The sequence below is a fragment of the Amblyomma americanum genome, chromosome 5 (genome assembly GCF_052857255.1).
Source record: "Amblyomma americanum isolate KBUSLIRL-KWMA chromosome 5, ASM5285725v1, whole genome shotgun sequence".
Classification (NCBI taxonomy): Eukaryota; Metazoa; Arthropoda; class Arachnida; order Ixodida; family Ixodidae; genus Amblyomma; species Amblyomma americanum.
Genome location: NC_135501.1, coordinates 141070124 through 141089588, shown reverse-complemented (window position 1 = coordinate 141089588; position 19465 = coordinate 141070124). Strand labels below are relative to the sequence as shown.

General features: G+C 47.8%; 1 protein-coding gene across 1 annotated transcript; it reads left to right on the top strand.

Moving 5' to 3' along the window:
- Positions 1-335: 335 nt before the first annotated feature.
- On the top strand, positions 336-15586 carry LOC144135094 (uncharacterized). Its single transcript, XM_077667850.1, has 3 exons — positions 336-655; positions 13872-13987; positions 15288-15586. The coding sequence occupies exons 1-3, from the start codon at positions 586-588 to the stop codon at positions 15402-15404; spliced, it is 303 nt and encodes a 100-aa protein (XP_077523976.1). The 5' UTR covers positions 336-585; the 3' UTR covers positions 15405-15586.
- The last annotated feature ends 3879 nt before the right edge of the window (positions 15587-19465 follow it).

Genomic DNA, 19465 nt, shown 5'->3' with positions numbered 1-19465 from the left:
CTTACATCAGTCACGAAAGAATCCGCTTAACCACCTCACTTTAAGGACGACTACCACGAGGCCATATCCTCTTGTGGTGACGCCACCACGTGGTGAGGATCCTGCCGGTGCTGCCTCCGAATGCTGTCGCACTGCAGGCCGCGACGTTTCTCTCGTGCCGCATAGCGACGTCCGGGACCTTCACGCATGGCCGCGCAAAGTGAAAGCGCCGCGCGAGTGACGCCGCTGCAGAACGAGAAGATCCACGCCATGAAGGGCGGAAGTGTTTCGTACCACAGCGGTGAGCTTCCTGCCCGCGCGAAGCGTCAGCGTGCGCCGCCTACTCAAAGCAGGGCAGTGAAAAACACGCTCGGCGGGCGCGTCGTCGTCAAAACAAAAGTGCGGGCCGTTCTTACTGTACGCTCGCTGGGTTCCAGTTTCTGCGCTAAACCAAGCCGCAGTTTTACTCAGAAACGAGAGGAGGACGTTCTGGTAAACATCGGTGAAGAACGAGTGCGGTAGCTTGCATAGTCCTCGTCGCTTCTTCTGCCAGGAGGAGCCTTGTTGTTTGCCGCTTGTTCCTGACTAGTTTCAAGCCTGAAGAACATGACCGCCTTCGCTAGTTTGGGGATCCTCGTGGTCTGCGCAATTGCGCACGCAACCGGCGCAACTGATGGTAAGTGTTGAAGGAAGCTTCTCTACAAATGCTGCTCTGGCACCACATGATGAATTTTAGAAACCTGATAGCGCCTTTTTTTTCAAGTTTCGCTCGCCAGGCAAAGTCTGGGCAATCCTTTCGGCCGATTCTATCGTGCATATAACCATATAACCAGTGAATCATCGTATGTGAAGACACAGTCAAGCGCTTGGCAGTTCACTGCACTAGTACTGTTTGCGGGCCATGCACTTTCGTATACCGGGGTACCTGTAATTACTTCCAGGTAGATAAAGAACAACGCAAGCCACACACTTCACTCACACCAGCTTCTTGCGCGAAAGCATGGATCCGTGAAAAAAAAGTGCTTATTCGCCTCGCAGCAGCATTGATGGCATAGAATTCACACCCTAGGGAGTCAGCCAAACGCCAAAAAGATCAGATTTCACGACATCCATTCACACTGTCTGCTGGATACGGCATCTTTGAAAGAGATGGTAGCCACAGGTGTGTTGCAGCGACTTGCATGACAATGGCGCTTTGTTGTCCAGAAGTGCGCCTGTCCTTCTGAAGATTTTTTTGTTGTCTATCTATGAACTAATAAGAATTTAAGCAACTCTTTCGAGCAAGCGAAGACGACTGAAGTGCCTACACAAGTTTAATGCTATCCTATCGCTCACACGGTAATGTTTAAAACAGGAACGATGTTTTCTATATCTCCAGGCACAGCAAGTGCTTGCACGTCCCTCCAATGTTCGCTATTTATGCTCAAAAAGAACTCCTTAAAGGAGTCTTTCCGAGGCGAATGACTTCGTGGTAGAATATTGTAACCTGAGCAGCCTCCCGGCTGAGGAAACAAATGCTAAGCTATCCACGCGGGTCTAAGCCGTGAGGTGCATGATCCCGTGGAATGGAGGGCTCTCCCCGATAGTCATATGGTGTAGGTGGGCCTGATAGTTTAATATTTGTGACCGTGGTAAGCTACACAGTTATCGCCGTCAATAAACTTCAGCACTATATAAGGCCAAAGTTTCAATCGTTTTTTTTTTTGTCTCACTGACCGGGACAATGTACAGACAAGACCACGGACACAACCATCCGCGGCCATGTCCTTATTCCTGGCGCACCTTAGCCCTGGCACTTTTGCCGAGGTCTCAGCGGCCTGAGGTTCGACGCGTTCACGTTCAGCCAATTCGTCTGCGATGAGCCACGTCACTGCCTCAACTGACGCACAGGGGGCATACGATTTCTAGCAGCTATGGGACTGTGTGCGCATGTCGTCTCGCAATGTAAATGCGTCTGCCGCGTACAGGGGTACAGTAAGTTGCCATAACAAGGACCCGCGTACAAATGAGCAATAGTCACGAACACACATCTTTCTCTCAGGCGCGTGAACTGCTGGGCGAGTTGGTACATGTTCAAAAGAAAAAGAAACAGCGAAAAAAGACGCAGGACCAGGAGAGGACACACATACGCTCTCGCCGTCTTTCGCCGTCTGTCGCCGTCTGTCTGTCTTTCTCTCGGCCTGGGCACATTCTCTCTGTCATTCATCTCTACCCTCACAGTGAGGTTCAGTACTAGACATACGGTTAAGGCGCCCAAATGAGACGCCTGCCGCGTCTATCCTTTCCCTACACCCTGCTTCACCGTCCCCAAATATCCATTTATATTTGTGACGTCAGAGCACGTTTAAGATATCCAGCTCGTCGAAATCATTCCGGAGCCTTCCACTAGGGCACATCTTTCTCTCTTCCTTCTTCACTCCCTCATTCATCTCTTCCTTCACAGTGAAGTTAAAGGGACGACTGAGCAGTGGGGCAGTTACTGCATTTTACTGGTGTATAAACGCTCTGTTTTACCCCCGTGGACAAATTCTGTTACTGCCTTGTGTGCGAGCGGGGCAGGTCGAGGCATATTCTTTTTCGCATGCCTGAAACTTACGATTGTCCTTCCTGCCGTGTTCTCCGACGTAACCTATCTGGCATGAGAGAGCCATCAGCCCCTGAAACAACATCTCTATCCGTTGGGAGCGTTTACAGGGTGCAGTTTTGTTTTCCATCGCCACAAGTCACCTACACTCCGAGTAAATGCAGGTCGTGAAAAAAGCGGGGCGCAGGCACGAGAGAAGTATCAAACCACGCGCGATAACAATTAATGGAGACAGGTTCATTACGCAGGAAGAGAACCCATGAAGATTTTAAATCAACAACTAGATTATCCATACTGGTTCTTTATGGACTGATTGGAGTTTTTCTTTTATTCTTTTTTAAAATTTTTATTCACTTTATTTTGCTTACAGTGGACTCTGATTTTTTTTGGTTTCTTATTCTCTCTTATTTCTTTCATCTTTCATCATACTTTATTTTTCATTTCTTAATCTTAGCTGCGTTTCCAAGTACGAAAACGAAAACAATGCTAGGTGACACCGCGTGTGCTCGGGTTTTTCCATGGTCATCATAGTGGTACTGCCTTTATAGGGCCTCTGAAAACAACTTCATCAAATTTTTATTCGCCATAAAAATTCATTCTCTCAATCTCGCTGGCTACGTTGACGCTTGTCTGGCAGCAAAAGCCGCTCTTATGGCCGAGAATATTAGATTTAGAAACCTTTCCGTAAGTCGATCCAAACCCGTGGAGCACTTAGCAAAAAGAACAGGTTGCCACTTTTTTAGTGCGATCGCACCATTGGCCTCCAAACCTCTGAAATGCCGGTGTGTTGTGAAACCTCTGAAGTTTCTCAACAAGACTGAATGTTTGGCGATGGCTGTGCTGTTTTGGGGTGAGGTCATTAAATGGCAATGGCAATTACAAAGGCATTTATGTGAACGGTCTTTACAGTGAATGTCTTCAAGGTAAACGCCTTGACGGTAAAGGTCTTTATGTTAAAGGCCTTCAAGATAGTAAAGGCCTTTATGATGAACGTATTTGTTGGTGGCAGAGGCTGTTAAAAAAATGCATTTACGGCAACGACCTTTATGGTTAAGGCCTTTAGTGTGTAGGTCTTTAGGTGGAATGATGGTTTTGTACTCACAGCACGTAAAGGACCTAAAGGGCCCGCCTTAACTTTTTTTAATGATTGGCGGCACAGCGCAGCCTCTGGGATCCGCATACCTAGAAATCGGTGTCGACGCACGCATTTTACTTCAGAAATCGGCCGGCGATGGCGCTACCTGTTTCGTTTGTTGTTTTTTTCCTGCTTATAAAAACTTCGTTTTCAATTAGAGTGGCCGCTTTTTGATCTGAACGTGGCACACTATCAATAGACGCCAACTAATATTTCCCCGTGTTGTCCCTTTCGTATACCGGCATGACATCAGTCAGCTTAGCTTCATGCGTCAGTGCGGCTTTGCATCTGATTCTGGCAAAGCACGCTTCTTCCATCTCTAAAGAATATTGCTAGAAAAGTGTGCTTTCTGTACAGCTTTTAACCTTATTCAGTTCAGTCTATAAACATGTGGTGTTTACATGGTCGCGATCGCTTAATTTTAGTTCCGATTTGAAAACTATTAGAATTGTGCAGTTGTTCGCTTCGTACTGAGCTTGCAGACACACATCATCATGCACATGTACCTACGTTTCTGTACTATTATTTTTCTGCTAATTCATGTGCCCGATTCATGGCTGATCTCATGCTGTTGATAAGTGTCGTTGCTGAGTTCTCTTTTTTTTTTATTCGAGAAGTGTGCCATGAGGCATAAGTTGAAAAAGGAAAGGGGGGAAGGAATGCACGGGATTGAAAGTTAAAAGAAGGAGTGAAGAACCGTTGCGCTGAGGTAGTCGCAGAGGTTGTTAATGAAACGGTTGTCCATTGTCCACTTCACGAAGTCACTTTCGCGGTTCCACCGCAGGCCCACCTCCCTGAGGAGCCGTTTTCTGATAGCAGCCGTCGCTGGGCACGTCCACAAGTGCCGCACATCACATATATCCGGTGCAGCGCTACAGTGAGGGCACCTGTCAGGTAGTGGCAGATTTTTGGCACGCCACCGATGACAGACAGATGGTGTCAGAGCCGCCCCTGCCCGAATCCGGCGCACGGATACCTCCTGCTGCCGAGTAAGACTACGGGGTAGAGGGTGCGAACACGGAGGAATTAGAGCGCGTGTTCGCTGGCGCAGAACTTCGGAATCGGAAACGTGGGACAGGAACAGATCTGGGGGAAGAGGGGAAGGTGGCGGATCGTCTAATGTATGAAGATGAGTCATAGCATCCGCTTGAATGTTATGTGGATTCTGGGCATGGCCGCGAATCCAGTGTATGCGCACAGGACATGGATACTTTGCGCAGAGCACATGAATAGATTGTGAAATCTGGAACGTTCGTCGAACAGCCTTAAGCTGTTTAAGGGCGGCACGGGAGTCGGTGTAAATGTGAACTGTATTGAATGTTGGAACGAGCGGAAGGGAAGCAATGGCATTGTAAATGGCTTGAAGTTCCAATGCCAGGGGAGTGCACGTATCCGCAGTATACGTCGCGCGAGAGTTGAGATGCGGATGAGATGGACTATGCACAGCAGTGACTCCCCTCTCTGCAGAATGAGATGCATCCGTGTATAATATGCACCCTTCAGGCAGATACGCTGCTGATACCGACGGGGAAACAGTTGGGCGATTGTCAGTAAGCTGGCAATAGGACCACGGTGGAAGTGTCTTTAAACGATGAAGTTTGAGAGACTGTTTTCGAGCTCTATTTGCCACCCGTTGGTCGATGATTTCACTGAGTGTATTAAGTTGGGCGAACTCCTGTAGCACAGGTATGGGTGTTAAACGAGGCAGATATGTTATGACGCGCATAGCCTCACGATTGATAGCTTCAAGGGAGTCCCGCTGTCTGCGGGTGAGACGTTGAAATTGAGCCAGATATACTATCCGTGGCTGAAGGATAGAGCGCACAAGCTGGCGGGCCGTATGAGCACGTGCGCCACCAGAGCGCATAGCTATGCGACGAATCAGACCTAGAGTAGCGTGAGCCGATTTACAGGTGGCTGTCAGCCACGGGATGCCAGTCCCAGATGTATGGAGGAGAAGACCAAGAATACGAACAGTTTCTACCTGAGGAATCAGAGAATTATGTACCGTAAAATTTAAAGGGGGAGCTTTCCGTAAGGCGGCTTTATTTCCAATTCGAATGAAACATGATTTAGTAGGAGAGAGTGTTAGACCCAGAGGTGGGAGGCGAGATGTCAATACATCCAGCGCGTGTTGAAGGACCGACTGATGAATAGACGCACCTGGATGACAGCACCACAAGGTGATATCATCGGCATATGCAAGCACGCGGATAGAAGGGATGGTCTCTAGGGCTCGAACAAGAGGAATTAAAGCCACATTAAATAATGTGGGGGCGAGAACGGAGCCCTGCGGCACTCCTCTATTGGAAGTGAAATTACCAAAGGGCTTTCCGTGGACACGCACGCTGAAGGTTCGATTTGCTAAAAAGGCGTGAATGGAGAGGAGGAACCAGTGAGGGAGACCAAGAGTTTGAAGGGAGGCAAGAATGGCAGAGTGAAGGATGTTATCATATGCCTTTGTTATGTCTGTAGCGATTACGGTTCGTACAAGGTGACTCTGTAGAGAGTGGTCAAGCACGTCAGCGGCCAAAGTAGCAAGGCCGTCCTCCGTTCCAATTTGTGGGCGGAAACCAATTTGTGAATCTGGGTAACAATCATGGGATTCCAGCCACAATGATAAGCGTGCGGCTAGAATGTTTTCATAAAGCTTGCAGATGGTAGGGGTAAGGGAAATTGGACGAAGAGACGAGAGAGATACTGGAGGCTGACCTGACTTGGGTATTGGAACCACAATAGAATGCTTCCAGTCTCCCGGCATGACGCCAGAAAGCCACACTTCGTTAAAAGTATCAAGTAGGGTTTCCAAAGCCCTCCCTTCCAAGTTACGGAATAAGGAGTTAGGTATGCCGTCGTGCCCGGGAGTAGTAGTAGTTTTTAAACGGTCAATGGAGGCCAGCAGCTCTGCCATGGTGAGGTCAGAAGTAATCCCATCGGGGGGCTCTGTTACCGATAAGTCAGGTGGAGACGTAGCGTTGCAGTCATGGTTTGGAAAAAATTGACGGGCCGCTTGTTGTGCAAATGTGTCCTCATCCACATTTAGCGCGAGGCGAATGCTCTCTGTGTAATCTGCCACCTGAGAAGGGCGCTCCATAGCGTGAAACACTCTCCAAAGATGTCGATTGCCCTGCGTAGAGGACAGGCGGGCACACCATGCAGCCCAGCGTTGCCTGCCTAGCCGCTTTGCATAGCGCCGCGCCTGTGCGGTAGCGCGGTGAAGAGTAGGAAGAGCCGAAGGGTCATCGGGGTGACGAGTAGCGTAAAGATCCGCCTGGCGACGAAGAGCCCACAGATTCAAGAGATGTATGTCCGGGTTTGGGTCGTCTTCATTTACAGTAGTGGTAATAGTGTGAGTAGCGAGAACAGCAGATAGAGTAGACAATGCTGAAGAGGGGTTGAATGTAGATAAATGATTGTCTGCGCGTACAGAATCCCATGATGTTATTCGTACAGTGCGGCGTATTTTCCGTAGACGCGTAGGCGTGAGGGAGATAAAAATAGGGCTGTGATCGCTACCCCAAGTATCAGAATCAACAGCCCAACGAGGGTTACCGGGGCCTAACCACCAAGTCAAATCAGGTGAATACGGGCCACCTCGTGGGCGGGTAGAAGTATTCGGGTGGTTTAAAAGTTGAAAGGAATGATTTGAAAAGCTCCCTTGGATGTGTGAACCCCTTGAGGAATCCGATGGGTAACCCCACGCAGAGTGTGCGCCGTTGAAGTCACCACCAACTAGAATAGGGATACCCGAGTTGGTAGAACGTAGAAAACGAACCCATCCCAGATTGGGAGATGCGGAGCCAGGACGACTATAAAAAGAAACTAGAATAAGGGGTGTGCGTGCAGGTTTTACGAGAAGGGCGACAACTTCTTGACGTGTGTTGCACCACCGTGAAAGGTCGAGCGGTGTGTGCGGAACTGAACTCTGATATAAATTGCAGATTTACCTGGGCTGGGGGAGGAGGCTGAGTTCTCAAAGAAGCCACCAAACAACTTACGCCCTGCATTGTATCCGAACAGGAAAGTCATGGCATTGCCCAGGAGCACTCTGAAAGTGACCTTTGCGATGCATTAAGGTTGCGAAAGACTACGTACATTTCCTAAGTCTACAACGACCCAGAAGAGATGCAAGGCTGGGTGGTGATAGCGTTTATTGGGTATATAGGGGACCGGAGGTTTGCTTGGATCAGCCCGTAAGGGACCAGTCCTTACAAGCACTAGTAGTAGTAGTAGTTAGTGTTTAGTGATAAAAAATATTAGAAAGGAAGTTAAAAGATTTTTGCTGACCCCGGCATCTGCCATCACTGTGTCGGCGGCACCTGAGCTGGGGCAGCGCAAATAAAGGATAGAAGGCAGTATGAAGAAGACAAATGAAAAAGGTGAGGGGACAGCAAGAACAAGCACTAGGTGGAGATCCCTAGTTTGGGACCCCAGTGGCGGTGGCCGCCACCCGGGCGTGCTCGACTAAGGCTTGTTGGGCCTGTAAGTCGAGGCAGCCTAGCAGGGTCACCTCCCAGTCCTCCCAGGTTGGGTTGGGGATGGGGGAATAGCCGGGTTGGAGGAGCAGGCCAAAACCACGTGATAGGTGTCCGAAGACACTGTTCTGCGGTGCGGGCAGTTGCCGCTGCACCTTCCTATACCTGCATAGTGTCGTTACGCCCTACGTTACACACGGTAAATTGTTAATTTAATGCTTTTCAACTCCTAACGCATATTTAAGCACATTGCCTCTAAGCTCTGTTCTGGATTTTAGCGGCTCTCTTTCGCTAAAAATCGGCTAACGTCGACCACAGCCAATTTGCATGAGTACAGTCAGCACCTACGCTTGCCTGTAAGCTTCCTCACTTGATGAAGGCGCTAAATGGAGACATGACCTAGGCACCCTGGAAAAAAAAACACCGGAAGTTTACAGACAAGGGCTGGGTTCGTCATGTCTTTCTTTTGCGGGGGGTGGGGGGGGGGGGCGGATGTGTTTACAGAAACTGTAACGAAGCGTGCATCCGCCGTCGTAATTGTTTTCATTCTGTGAACTGCAAAGCAGACCTTTTGACATACAGTTTTTTTTTTACTTTTGCTTCCTTTGCGTTGACACCCTAGATTCTGCCGTTGTTTAACTAGCTCCACGTGCAACAACAGGTCACGGAGGCAGGTCACGTCAGCAAAACATTGCATAGCCAATACATGCTGGGTTTCAAGCATGAATCTGAAGTGGTTGGTATCCGTGAGTTGGCTGAAACCTCTGGCGTCCTGCCCGCATGTAAGGGCGCCTTTGCGTTCGACGTCGTTTACGACAACATAGAGCGCTTCCAACAGTTCCGTCCCAAGACAGTCGTGTTGCTTTATTAGTTTCTTACCTTTTTTTCTCAAATAACCGGTCGTGGTTATTTCTCGTGGATAGGGGGCGTTGGCGTTCGGCTGCTCATCCCAAGGTCCCGGGTTCGATCCCACCCACGGCGGCCGTATTTTGATAAGGTGAAATTCAAAAACTACTGTGTTCGATGCGATGTCCACGTACGTTAAAGAATACCAGATGGCATTAATTAACCCTAATCTTGGACTAAGGCATCTCCAATAGTTTGTGTCGCTTCTGGTTGTTAATGCCCGCAACTTCGTAATTTGCAATTTTCCTTAAAGTTTCAGCTAGGTTATTGTGTTACTGAGTGTCATACGTTTTTCTTTAGACGCAGAAGACAGTGCCAATCATTGCCTGAAAAAGCTAGACCACGCAAGCTTCTCACACTGAGCAGAGTTCGTTATCATTGAAAACATAAAACATTTGAAACTCGAAAAAACTTCAGAAATATGTTTTATACGTCCCGAAAATACTCTTTATTACAGTTCTCTACGAAATCTTTAGTGCTTTAGGGGCTGGACAGCAAAGCCGGAACGGCACTGGACTTCCTAAGGGAAGTTAAAAATCTTTCGCGATGACCTGGATTAATCCTACAATAGTATGGCACGTTAAAGGGCCGTAAATATCCTCGGCGTTCGAAGTCACATGCCCATAATTCATGGGTCTTGGCTCCTCCTGGGGATCACTTTCGAACCAACTTCCTTGCGAAAAGTTTTGTTTTCTAGCTCTTGAATACTGCGGACTCCTCCGCTAGCTCTAGCTATCCGCAAGCTGCAGCGCGTCGCTGTCATAGCTTCCAGTACACTGGCAATAAGCTTTGAGAGGGAGTAAGAGCGGACAGGGGAAATCTGAAGGCAAGGACTGCGGCAGCCGTTAAAATTAGCACTGCAGTTCATATACGGAGAGAATCAGAGACAGTCCGTGGATCATGATTGCGTGTGCCTCGAAGTCCACATTTTATATCGAGTTTCATGTATGCTATTGATCTTAATAACGCAAAAAATCGCCAATGTTGCATTCAAACAGCTTAAACACCTGTTGCGCCATTAGAGTTATTGCGTCATCATTGCAGAGTACTGTTAAAAATACGCGCCATTACGGCGTACAACTTTTTTAAATGCAGCAATGCCTAAATATGTTGTCTTCCCCACGGTGGCTCAATGCTAAGGCGCTCGGCTGCTAATCCCGAGGAGGTGGTCGCATCCCGGTCGCGGAAGCAGCGTTTCAATGAAGGTGAAATGCAAGGCGCCTGTGTACTGTGCGATGTTACTGCATGCTAAAGTAGAAATCAATCCGGAGGTCTCCTCTGCTTTCATAACCCATGTGTTTCTTTGGGAAAATAAACAAAATATAGCGATACAAATACGTCGTCCTCATTGTACTTGAGTACTTTGAGGTTTTACAGCGGTATGCACAGCAGGAACATAAACGCTTGAGTGAAGTGGATTCTTGCACGGGCCCGGGAGCACCGCGTGCTCCAAACTCTTCAGTTGATAAATAAATTTTTTGATGATTATGATGGTGATGACGATCTCAATCGACGAAGTGCCACAGAAACATTTCAGGTGTCATCTGGTTTGCAATTTCAGAAGGCGATAAATTTCACTTTCGGCTCAAAAGCCGGAAGAAAGGAAACATGAAAGGAATTTGAAAATTTTTAAATCTATACAAATACGCTTTTTATTGAAATTGACTCAAGTTTTCTTTGTATCGTACTTTTGGTTGCTGCTGGAAACGATGCATTGAGGAAGATGGCGCAAGACAGAAATCAAGGACGCCAAAGGAGGTCCAAAAAGGTTTTCAAATTAACTGAAGACGATAACCTAAGTAAAATATTTGTTCCCTGATGATAATTATGTAACGCACGTTTATTCAGGTGCCGTCACATGAAGACGTAAGGTCTTGGTGTTTAACCTCTCCCACAAGTGAAAGTAGAAAAAAAAGCCTGTTCATAAAACTGTGTAGCTTTCTTATTTCAAGCAGGAAAATTGCCCCTCAGAACATATTTCTCAATGAGGAGACAACGTGGTATGATTTCGTGGAAGTTGAAGAACAGGCAAAATTAGTAGGAGATGTAGGGGTAGGAAATGTAACAGGAGTATGCGGAAACCAAGATTCGTCGTCATCTGTATGCTGCGATGACGGCACAGAATGCAGGAAACACGGAGATAACACTATCGCCTGTGCGCTTCACATTTGGCTACGCGCAGCTAAGGCACGAGCGTACTCGCCCCGTTAAAAGCCAGAGAATGCGCGTCTTTGCGGTAGTTAACTGCAGCGACAAGGGAAGGCACGGTAGCAGGCTCTCAGCAGGGCGAGACCTGGACCCTACCGTGAAGTGTTTAAGGAGGGTCGATTGGACAGAGATGTAAAAATGAAAAAAAAACTGATACTATTTTTGCTAGGTACGGCTAATTTCGCAATTCACACAGCAAGCGCATTGGTTGCAATTTTTCATTCAAACCCCACCCCTCCCACATAGAGACCAACTGACACTGAGAGACAACTGGTTCCTCTTACGCATGTGTCGCACTGCGCCCATGCTGCGCGAACAGTCCGGCATCATTTTAAAAACTGGTACTATTTCGAAAAGAGTGAATAGGCTGCTGTACTCTCTTTAGCAGCTGTGTACTCCACATAGGCATATTGCCGAAAGAGTGAAATGACCCTTTCATCAGAAAGTAGAACTGCCTTGCCACTCCCTTTACAACCAGAAGGATTTTGAAGGTGTTGGTCATTTCTTCCCTTGTGTAATGCAGTAAGGCTATATGTTCAGCTGTAAACGGCGCCTCTCACAAGGTATCTTTATCAATCATTCCACTTGAATGAAAAAAAAGAAGGGTGATGAGCATAATTGAGCGAGGACATGCACTCGCGTTAATGCAAGAGTAACGGAAGTGGCTGTCTCCCAACTGTTGTAGTCTCTGCGAAACAATTACAGCTCGATCGCTAAGCGAGAAGATTTTATGCGATACGAGAGTGCCTTTCGAGTTTTCGCTTATTTGTTTCATGACAGCGACCTTCCGAAAGAAAAGGCTTCGCAAAAATGACCTGGGCTTCGGCCCAAAGAAAACTCACCTGCTATATCCCCGTAGGTATTTACAATTCGCCCGGAAAAATTCCTCTAAATAGTCCACATTTAAGTGTTATTGTGGTGCAAATACTTGAAGTGAGCGTAGGTGAAGTTACACAGCCTTTTTAAGGCAGTAAATTATGTAACAGGATGCCAGTGACCTCAGTACACGTAGGGCAAACCTTCAACGTACCGTATGCCAGGAAATTGCTCCTGAAGGAATATTTTTTGTGTTATGCAGCTACTGTCTTGATTGTTTGATCGCATACTGAGCTTAGCAAACTAACGCGGCAGCGATGTGTGGATTACTGGCCCGCTCTACCACTGCATACTGCTGCAACCTGGTTGGCTCGACATGACTTAAATTAGCTGCGCGGAGACAGCAGGATGTCGTCTCCCTTCTCTGTCCTGACTGCGCCCTGTTCCTTTCCATCATGTTGAACAATAAATTTTGCAAAATGCATGCAATAAGAAGCCGCAAGACTCAAAGTGAAGCGCCTATATGCATTTAAAAGCAATAGTGTTAGTCCTAGAGAAACGAACTCTAAAGAGCGACCTCCTAGGAAGGACATCTAGAACATACCGTGCACAATACCCTACACAATCCGATTTTGCCTCTTGAGAGTATCTTAATAATTTTCTGCGATATTTTTGTGTTGATATGACTGTTTAGTGGTGGAAGAGTCGTATGGTAGATGGGCATGCCGTACGTGCGATCATGATCGACAAAGCCTCCGTTCCGAGGTCAGCGCCATCTGATGCGAGGAGTATATGCGGCGCATGACACCTGCTCCCCCCCCCCACCCCCCCCCCACCCCCCCGCTAGTCTAGTTTCCCCATCTTGATACGTGTGCATGTCTCGCAGAATTTTGATGGGAACGATTATGGTGGTATGATGCAGGATGACCTCTGGATCACATTTATGTTGCCTTGTTGTGTGAGGTAGGACCTGGTTGAATCTCCACTTTAAGTTCCACAGTAGATTTTCTGCTTGGCTGCACTTTCGCTAGCAGTACACCCGCTCCTTATAACAGGTGTGTACTGCTCTCTAGCTAGGAGTTCGACAATTACTGAAAGTAGTAATAGTGTATATTGATAAAAAATAATAAAAAGGAAGCTAAAAGATTTTTGCACACCCCGGCATCTGCCATCACTGTGTCGGCGGCGCCTGAGCTGGGGCAGCGGAAATAAAGGAAAGCAGGCAGTATGAAGAGGAGAAATGAAAGAGTTGGGACAGCAAGAAAGGACGTAGGGAGTGGTCATATATACACTATTTACAAATGGTAATAATAAAGTTGTCCAGGTTGTGCACGTGTACAGTCAATGAGAAAAAAAAAATAAAAATAAAAACACACGCGCACAACAGTTTGCACACAAAAGCTGGGGTGGGGCGCCCAGCTGTTAAACGTCCGAGGTAGTGCACGGAGACCGTTCGGTCACAGCGCATCACTACCTGGCGCAGAACAGACAGGACGTCAAGCCCGTCTGTTCGAGAAATGCACAGAGACTCACCATAGTTCGCTCAAAAAGAAGTGAAATATGGAAATGCGTTTATTCCATCAAAAGGTGATCTTAGCTCTCCTTTACTTCTTATAGTGTTTGTGTCTTCAAACACAGACATTCACTAACTTCTTATGCTTATTAATTAATGGCTCTTAGCAAGGAAATTAATCAGTTTTATATCACTTTACAGCCTTATCAGTTGGCGTAGGCGACGAGACTGACAAGCCCTGTGTGTTTTTTCCAGCCCCATCAACGTGTCCGCCACCCGAGACGAAATGCGAGTGCCCGCTGACGAAGGACGACAGCGGATGCCTCGCCTGCATGTGTCATGAGCCGGTGCCGCCTACATCGTGTCCCAGGGTAGGGCCAATATCAGCGCCTCCTACTCAGTACTGCCCGTCCTGATATCTGCCTAGCTAGCTAGTGACCTTGGCAGGTAGTATAATTCGACACAAAGATACAGTTCGCCTGTATATAGAGCTTAAGGTATAGCCTTTGTCAAAAGTTTAAATCCAGTGGGTGTTGGCTTCTGGGCTACGTCGTGTTGTGCTGGTCAAATGTCCCAAATATCTTGAAGGAATTAAGAGATTCGGTCCCCCCCCCCCCCCCGCACACACACTCCGGAAAGTTACGACCTCCACAGGTGCTTCAGCAGCTGCACTACACGGCTTCGAAGCAAACCCCATAGGCTCTAAACGTTTGACAAAGGCTGTAACTAAGGGGAGGTCCACGTCGCCCCAGTTGCTCAAGAGAGCATGACGCTTTCGTCACGTGATCCACCCATCAAGCAAATTGGGTAGGGATGTCATCCGCAGTGCGAATGCCTCTTCCTTTGTGCCATGGGTAAGTCATGCTCTCATGTCCAGAAATAAAAACGACAACCTAATCCTACAGATCGCTTGCACCGACGTCACACTGGTCACCACGCTGGTAAGCCAGGATCACGACGACAGCTTCCTCATTAGTCTACTCCCCTTATCGCCACTTGCACCGCCAGAGCTAATAATAATAATAATTGGTTTTGGGGGAAAGGAAATGGCACAGTATCTGTATCATATATCGTTGGACACCTGAACCGCGCCGTAAGGGAGGGGATAAAGGAGGGAGTGAAAGAAGAAAGGAAGGAAGAGGTGCCGTAGTGGAGGGCTCCGGAATAACTTCGACCACCTGGGGATCTTTAACGTGCACTGACATCGCACGCCACACGGGCGCCTTAGCGTTTTGCCTCCATAAAGACGCAGCCGCCGCGGCCGGGTTCGAACCCGAGAAATCCGGGTCAGTAGCCGAGCGCCCTAACCACTGAGCCACCAGGGCGGGTATTGGTGGAAATTATGCGTTGTGCGCATTCATGGCTCCCGTGACGTCATGCGGGAGCCATCTGGCATTGAAAAATACATTAACTTGGACAGGTCGTGTACCCTGTGAAATTGGCAGCCGGTGCTCATTACTTTATCGCAATACGGCGAATTCCAAGCGAATGTAAATGCAGTCAGCGGCGGCAGAAAGTTATAGTGAGAAGCTATACTGAGACAGAGTGTCCGCCACAGGTGTAGAGAGGACAATGCTGCTCGATCAGTGGATTTAACTAGAAAATAATAACCAGGCTTCATGCTGTTCACTATTCGCTTTGGCAGCGGCAGTATGTTTCCCTCTTTTGCAGGTGAGGTGCCCAGTCCCGAAAGATAATGAAGAGTGCTCCGTGGGGGACGAAAACGGATGCCAAGTTTGCAGGTGCACACATGCCACCGCCGCAAGCATGTCCACGGCCATGAGCTAATGACAGAAGGAAAGGAATCCTGAGTTCTCTTTCACCGTCCTTTAAGTTTCCAGAAAAAAAAATTTTCAACCGGTATTCCGAACATGTACCCGGACCGCTTTCGGTTCAAATGAGAATATGAATGAAATGGAAATAATGCAAGGGCTTTGCACTCTGTGAATAAAGGCGGTTCGGAACAAAAAGGCTGCTTGTGACCACTGGCGTTAATACACCTCCGGTATCTCGCTGGAAGCACTTGACTCAAGACGGGAAAACAAATTCAGGAGTGTCCGCAACATTTACTTACACCGCGCACTCTTACCATATTCAGTTGTGTAACTCACAATGGGCTTCTTGCAGTGTCTTCAGGTTGGCGCGCTATACTTTGCCACAAGGACTTGGTACAAAAAACAGGACAAGACAGCTACGTGCGCGAAGTTTCAACTTGCAGTTTTTGTGGAAGAGGAACCCGCTATCTGTAGCAGCAATTTCGGGTTTTGTAGCAGTAAGGAGGGCATTTTGCAGCGGGTATTAAAAGTTTGTAGCGGAAAAGAAGATATTTTTCGATGCAAAATTTTCGCTTCTGTAGAACGTAAAAGAGTGTGATCGCAAAATTTCAGCTATTGGAGCAGGAATGTCCAGATGTGTATTGCAGTCATGCATCGATAATTGCAGTCATGCATTGCAGTCATGCATAATTGCAGTATTGCAGTCATGCATCGATAATGTCTGAGAAATCTGAAAAATAAAGCAGGAAAAACATATTGCATGCAGGCTAGAAGTTGATGCGCCTTGAGCAAAAATTCTGAGGGCTACAGAAGCACATAAAACAGAACAGCGCGCGGTTTGGTAGAACGAGGGAGACACGAAACACACGAGCGCTTGTGTGTGTCGTGTCTCCCTCGTTGTCCCTGTCAAACTGCGCGCTGTTATGTTCAAAATGAATTACAAACTCGCACAAGCATCCGTTTTATAGAAGCATATAAGCACGCGCAAAATCAAACGCACGTAAAGAACAACTTGCGTGACCAAAATAAAAGACGAGATGGGTATACGCTGCAGATACGCGGTTTCAGGACACGGATTTCCTACATCTTGAAACCCCCCTCTCGCTTAGAGACTCTCATGAGCCTCGGTGCAAGCTTCAGTGACGTGTAATCAAAACAAAAAAATAATAGCCTTAGTTCTACAAGGCGAAAAAAATGTGTCTAAACCAACATACCTTGAAGACGTTGCCAACGGAAACCCAGGGATGAAATAGAAGGCTGTAACAGGCGCAACCACGAATTCAACGCAGCCCTCTGTCCTGCGCCTTCTCACAGCCCAGCGAACGATCAAACATACGCGTTGCACCCTCGTAACGATCCTGTTTTATTCCTTACCTCACTCAGGATGTCCCTCAGGGGGACACCAAGGTAGGAGTCGTGCGCGCCGCACCCATGGTGCAGCCGACCGCGCGTGCGGCACAGTCCGGCGTGGGAGTGAGATCAATGCACAAGTAATCCGGTAGAGGGGACCCACTAGCAACGCGAACGCAACACAAACTATACCGCTGCAACGCGATGGCTTGGCGATGGCGAAGTAGGTAGAGCAGGCTAATCTATGGGCACTCGCAACAAGAGGGTGGTGGGTGTCCTAAGTTCCTGCCTATGGCCGCAGTGGACGGCCACGCTGCCACCAACATATAATAGTGTGGGCAAAGAAAAAGAAAGAAAAATAATGTTGCCCAGCCACCAGCAGCACGCTGCAGTCGTCGGAGGCGCTGAGGAATGTAGGCTGCGTGCCAGGAGTAGCCCATTGCCACGAACTCCGCCGCCGCGAACGCCGTCTCGAAAAGCGGCATCATGAAGCTGCACAAAGAACTTGCGATGCGCCGCCGCTGATCAGTTCCAAAAGGAATGGTGCGGGCACATGGAAGTGCGCGGAGAAGGTAACTTTAATTATAGCTACAATGTCCACGACAGCCCAGTGATGACATCAAGAGCTGCCGCACGCTGGCGCTTGCACGCGAATAAGGGTGCGCAAGATGGCTTCCGTCCAGCGAGGAAGCCAGGCGAGCGACGGGCGCCATTGCTGCACCTCTGCTTGACAGCGGCGCAGCGAGTACTGCCGATAGTCGGAGATGCCTGCAGGGACCGCAGCACCATGTTGAGGTTGGGCGTCGACAAGGGAAACGCTAGAAGACGGGCACGCTGGTGACCGCCGCTTCCGGCGGCGCGATGAAAAGGCAGACCCCCGTCACCTGCCTGCAGCAGGGAGCCCACGGCCCTCGAGCCAGAAACTCATGCACCGTAAAAGGTACGGAGTTAACCGCTTCCTTCGGCTGTTCGAACCAAACTGTTGCCTGATCTTTCAAAACGACGAGTGAAAGAGCAAAACCTCTCCGCAGCCTGTGGCGCGCGCGAGAGAGAGAGCAGTCGATTTTTATTTCCTGTTGAAAATCATTGGTCCCGAAACGCTATGCCGTTACCTTTCTGGTACCAAAATGGCACGATTCGCTTTTGTTGCTGCTTAACACGCCCGAAAAACGTTTCTAGACCCTTAATGGGAGCACTGCCTTTTTGCTTGTGCTTTTATGTCGTGCCTCCATGGTCTAGAAACATTTGGTAAGTTAAAGGGGTAGACGTGCGGGCTAGTTGGTGGTTCATACTTGCTTTAAACAGCGCGAAAGACACGGACGTTGAAAGGACACACATGGCACACACAGCGCTGACTCTAAACCATATTTATTTATGAACTTTACATGTATATATATACAGATGGCTTGATGCGCGAGAGGTGCGAAATACAGTGCGCAAAAGAGAAAAAAGAAATGAATGCTAACCGCGTTTCGCGCGCTTATCCAAGTACGCTCGTTCTTTTCCAGATAGGCAAGAGAAGGTGTGCTAACGCAAAGGTCACCCAGAGCTAAAATCCGCAACCTGACCTGAAAGAATGACCGCAACCTGGCGCTTCACTGCTTCGATTGCACAAAAGAAATTAAGAAAGTCTGCAAATCCATGTTTGATAAGTGCCTAACATTCAAAGGAAGCAAGGACCGAACCACGAGGGAAATAATTGAAGCTCAAAAGATTTTAGCTCTGGGTGACCTATGCGTTAGCACACCTTCTCTTGCCGTCTGGAAAAGAACGAGCGTACTTGGATAAGCACGCGAAACGCGATTAGCATTCATTTCTTCTTTCTCTTTTGCGCACTGTATTTCGCACCTGTCGCGCATTAAGCGATCTGTATATATACATGTAAATTTCATGAATAAACATAGTTGAGAGTCAGCGCTGTGTGTGTCTTGTGTGTCCTTTCTACGTCCGCGTCATTTGCGCTGTTTAAACCAAATTTGATAAGTGTTGCCCTGGGACTGGGACATTCCATCCTTTTTGGGCACACATGCGGAGGTACATTGTTGCTTGGAAGCTTATATACCCATTACTAAGGGATGTCCTATGAATGGTAGTGGTGAATGGGTGATAAAGTTTTCTCACAAAATAATGAGGCGGTGCATGCAATCTATGGCGAGTATCTGCTAGTTGAAAAACATCTTTACTGTAAAAACAGTGTGAAAAGTTCTGGAAATCAGTGCTTGAAATATATTTGTAATGTTGTTCTATAGTTATGATCTAACATAAGGTTACCATTCCACAGACTATATTAAAGCAATGTTTCTGTACAGCGTTAAAATAGCGTTTTCTGTATATCACACAATGTAATATGTTAATTTTTAACATTGCTGTAAGATTACAATGAAACATGAAAACATTACTGCAACACAACATTTTTACCACACTATTCTAATGTTCAGCGCTACCTGGGAGGCAATTAATGCTTACACGCATTAAAATACGCATTCGTTATACGCATTATACGCAGCAGACGGCACACGTCCGGCAGCAGAGGCAAGATATCAGATATAAACGAGCCATGTCATGTGGATTCATTTCTTGTATCGCCGCAAATTGGCTCAGTAGTAGTGCAACGTGATGCCACATAGCACTAATAAGATTAGCGAGCGATGGCCCCAAGAAGGGCGATGGTGACTTGTTAGGTGTCGCGCGAACGCAGTTGTGCAGAACAGAAGCAGCTCCAAG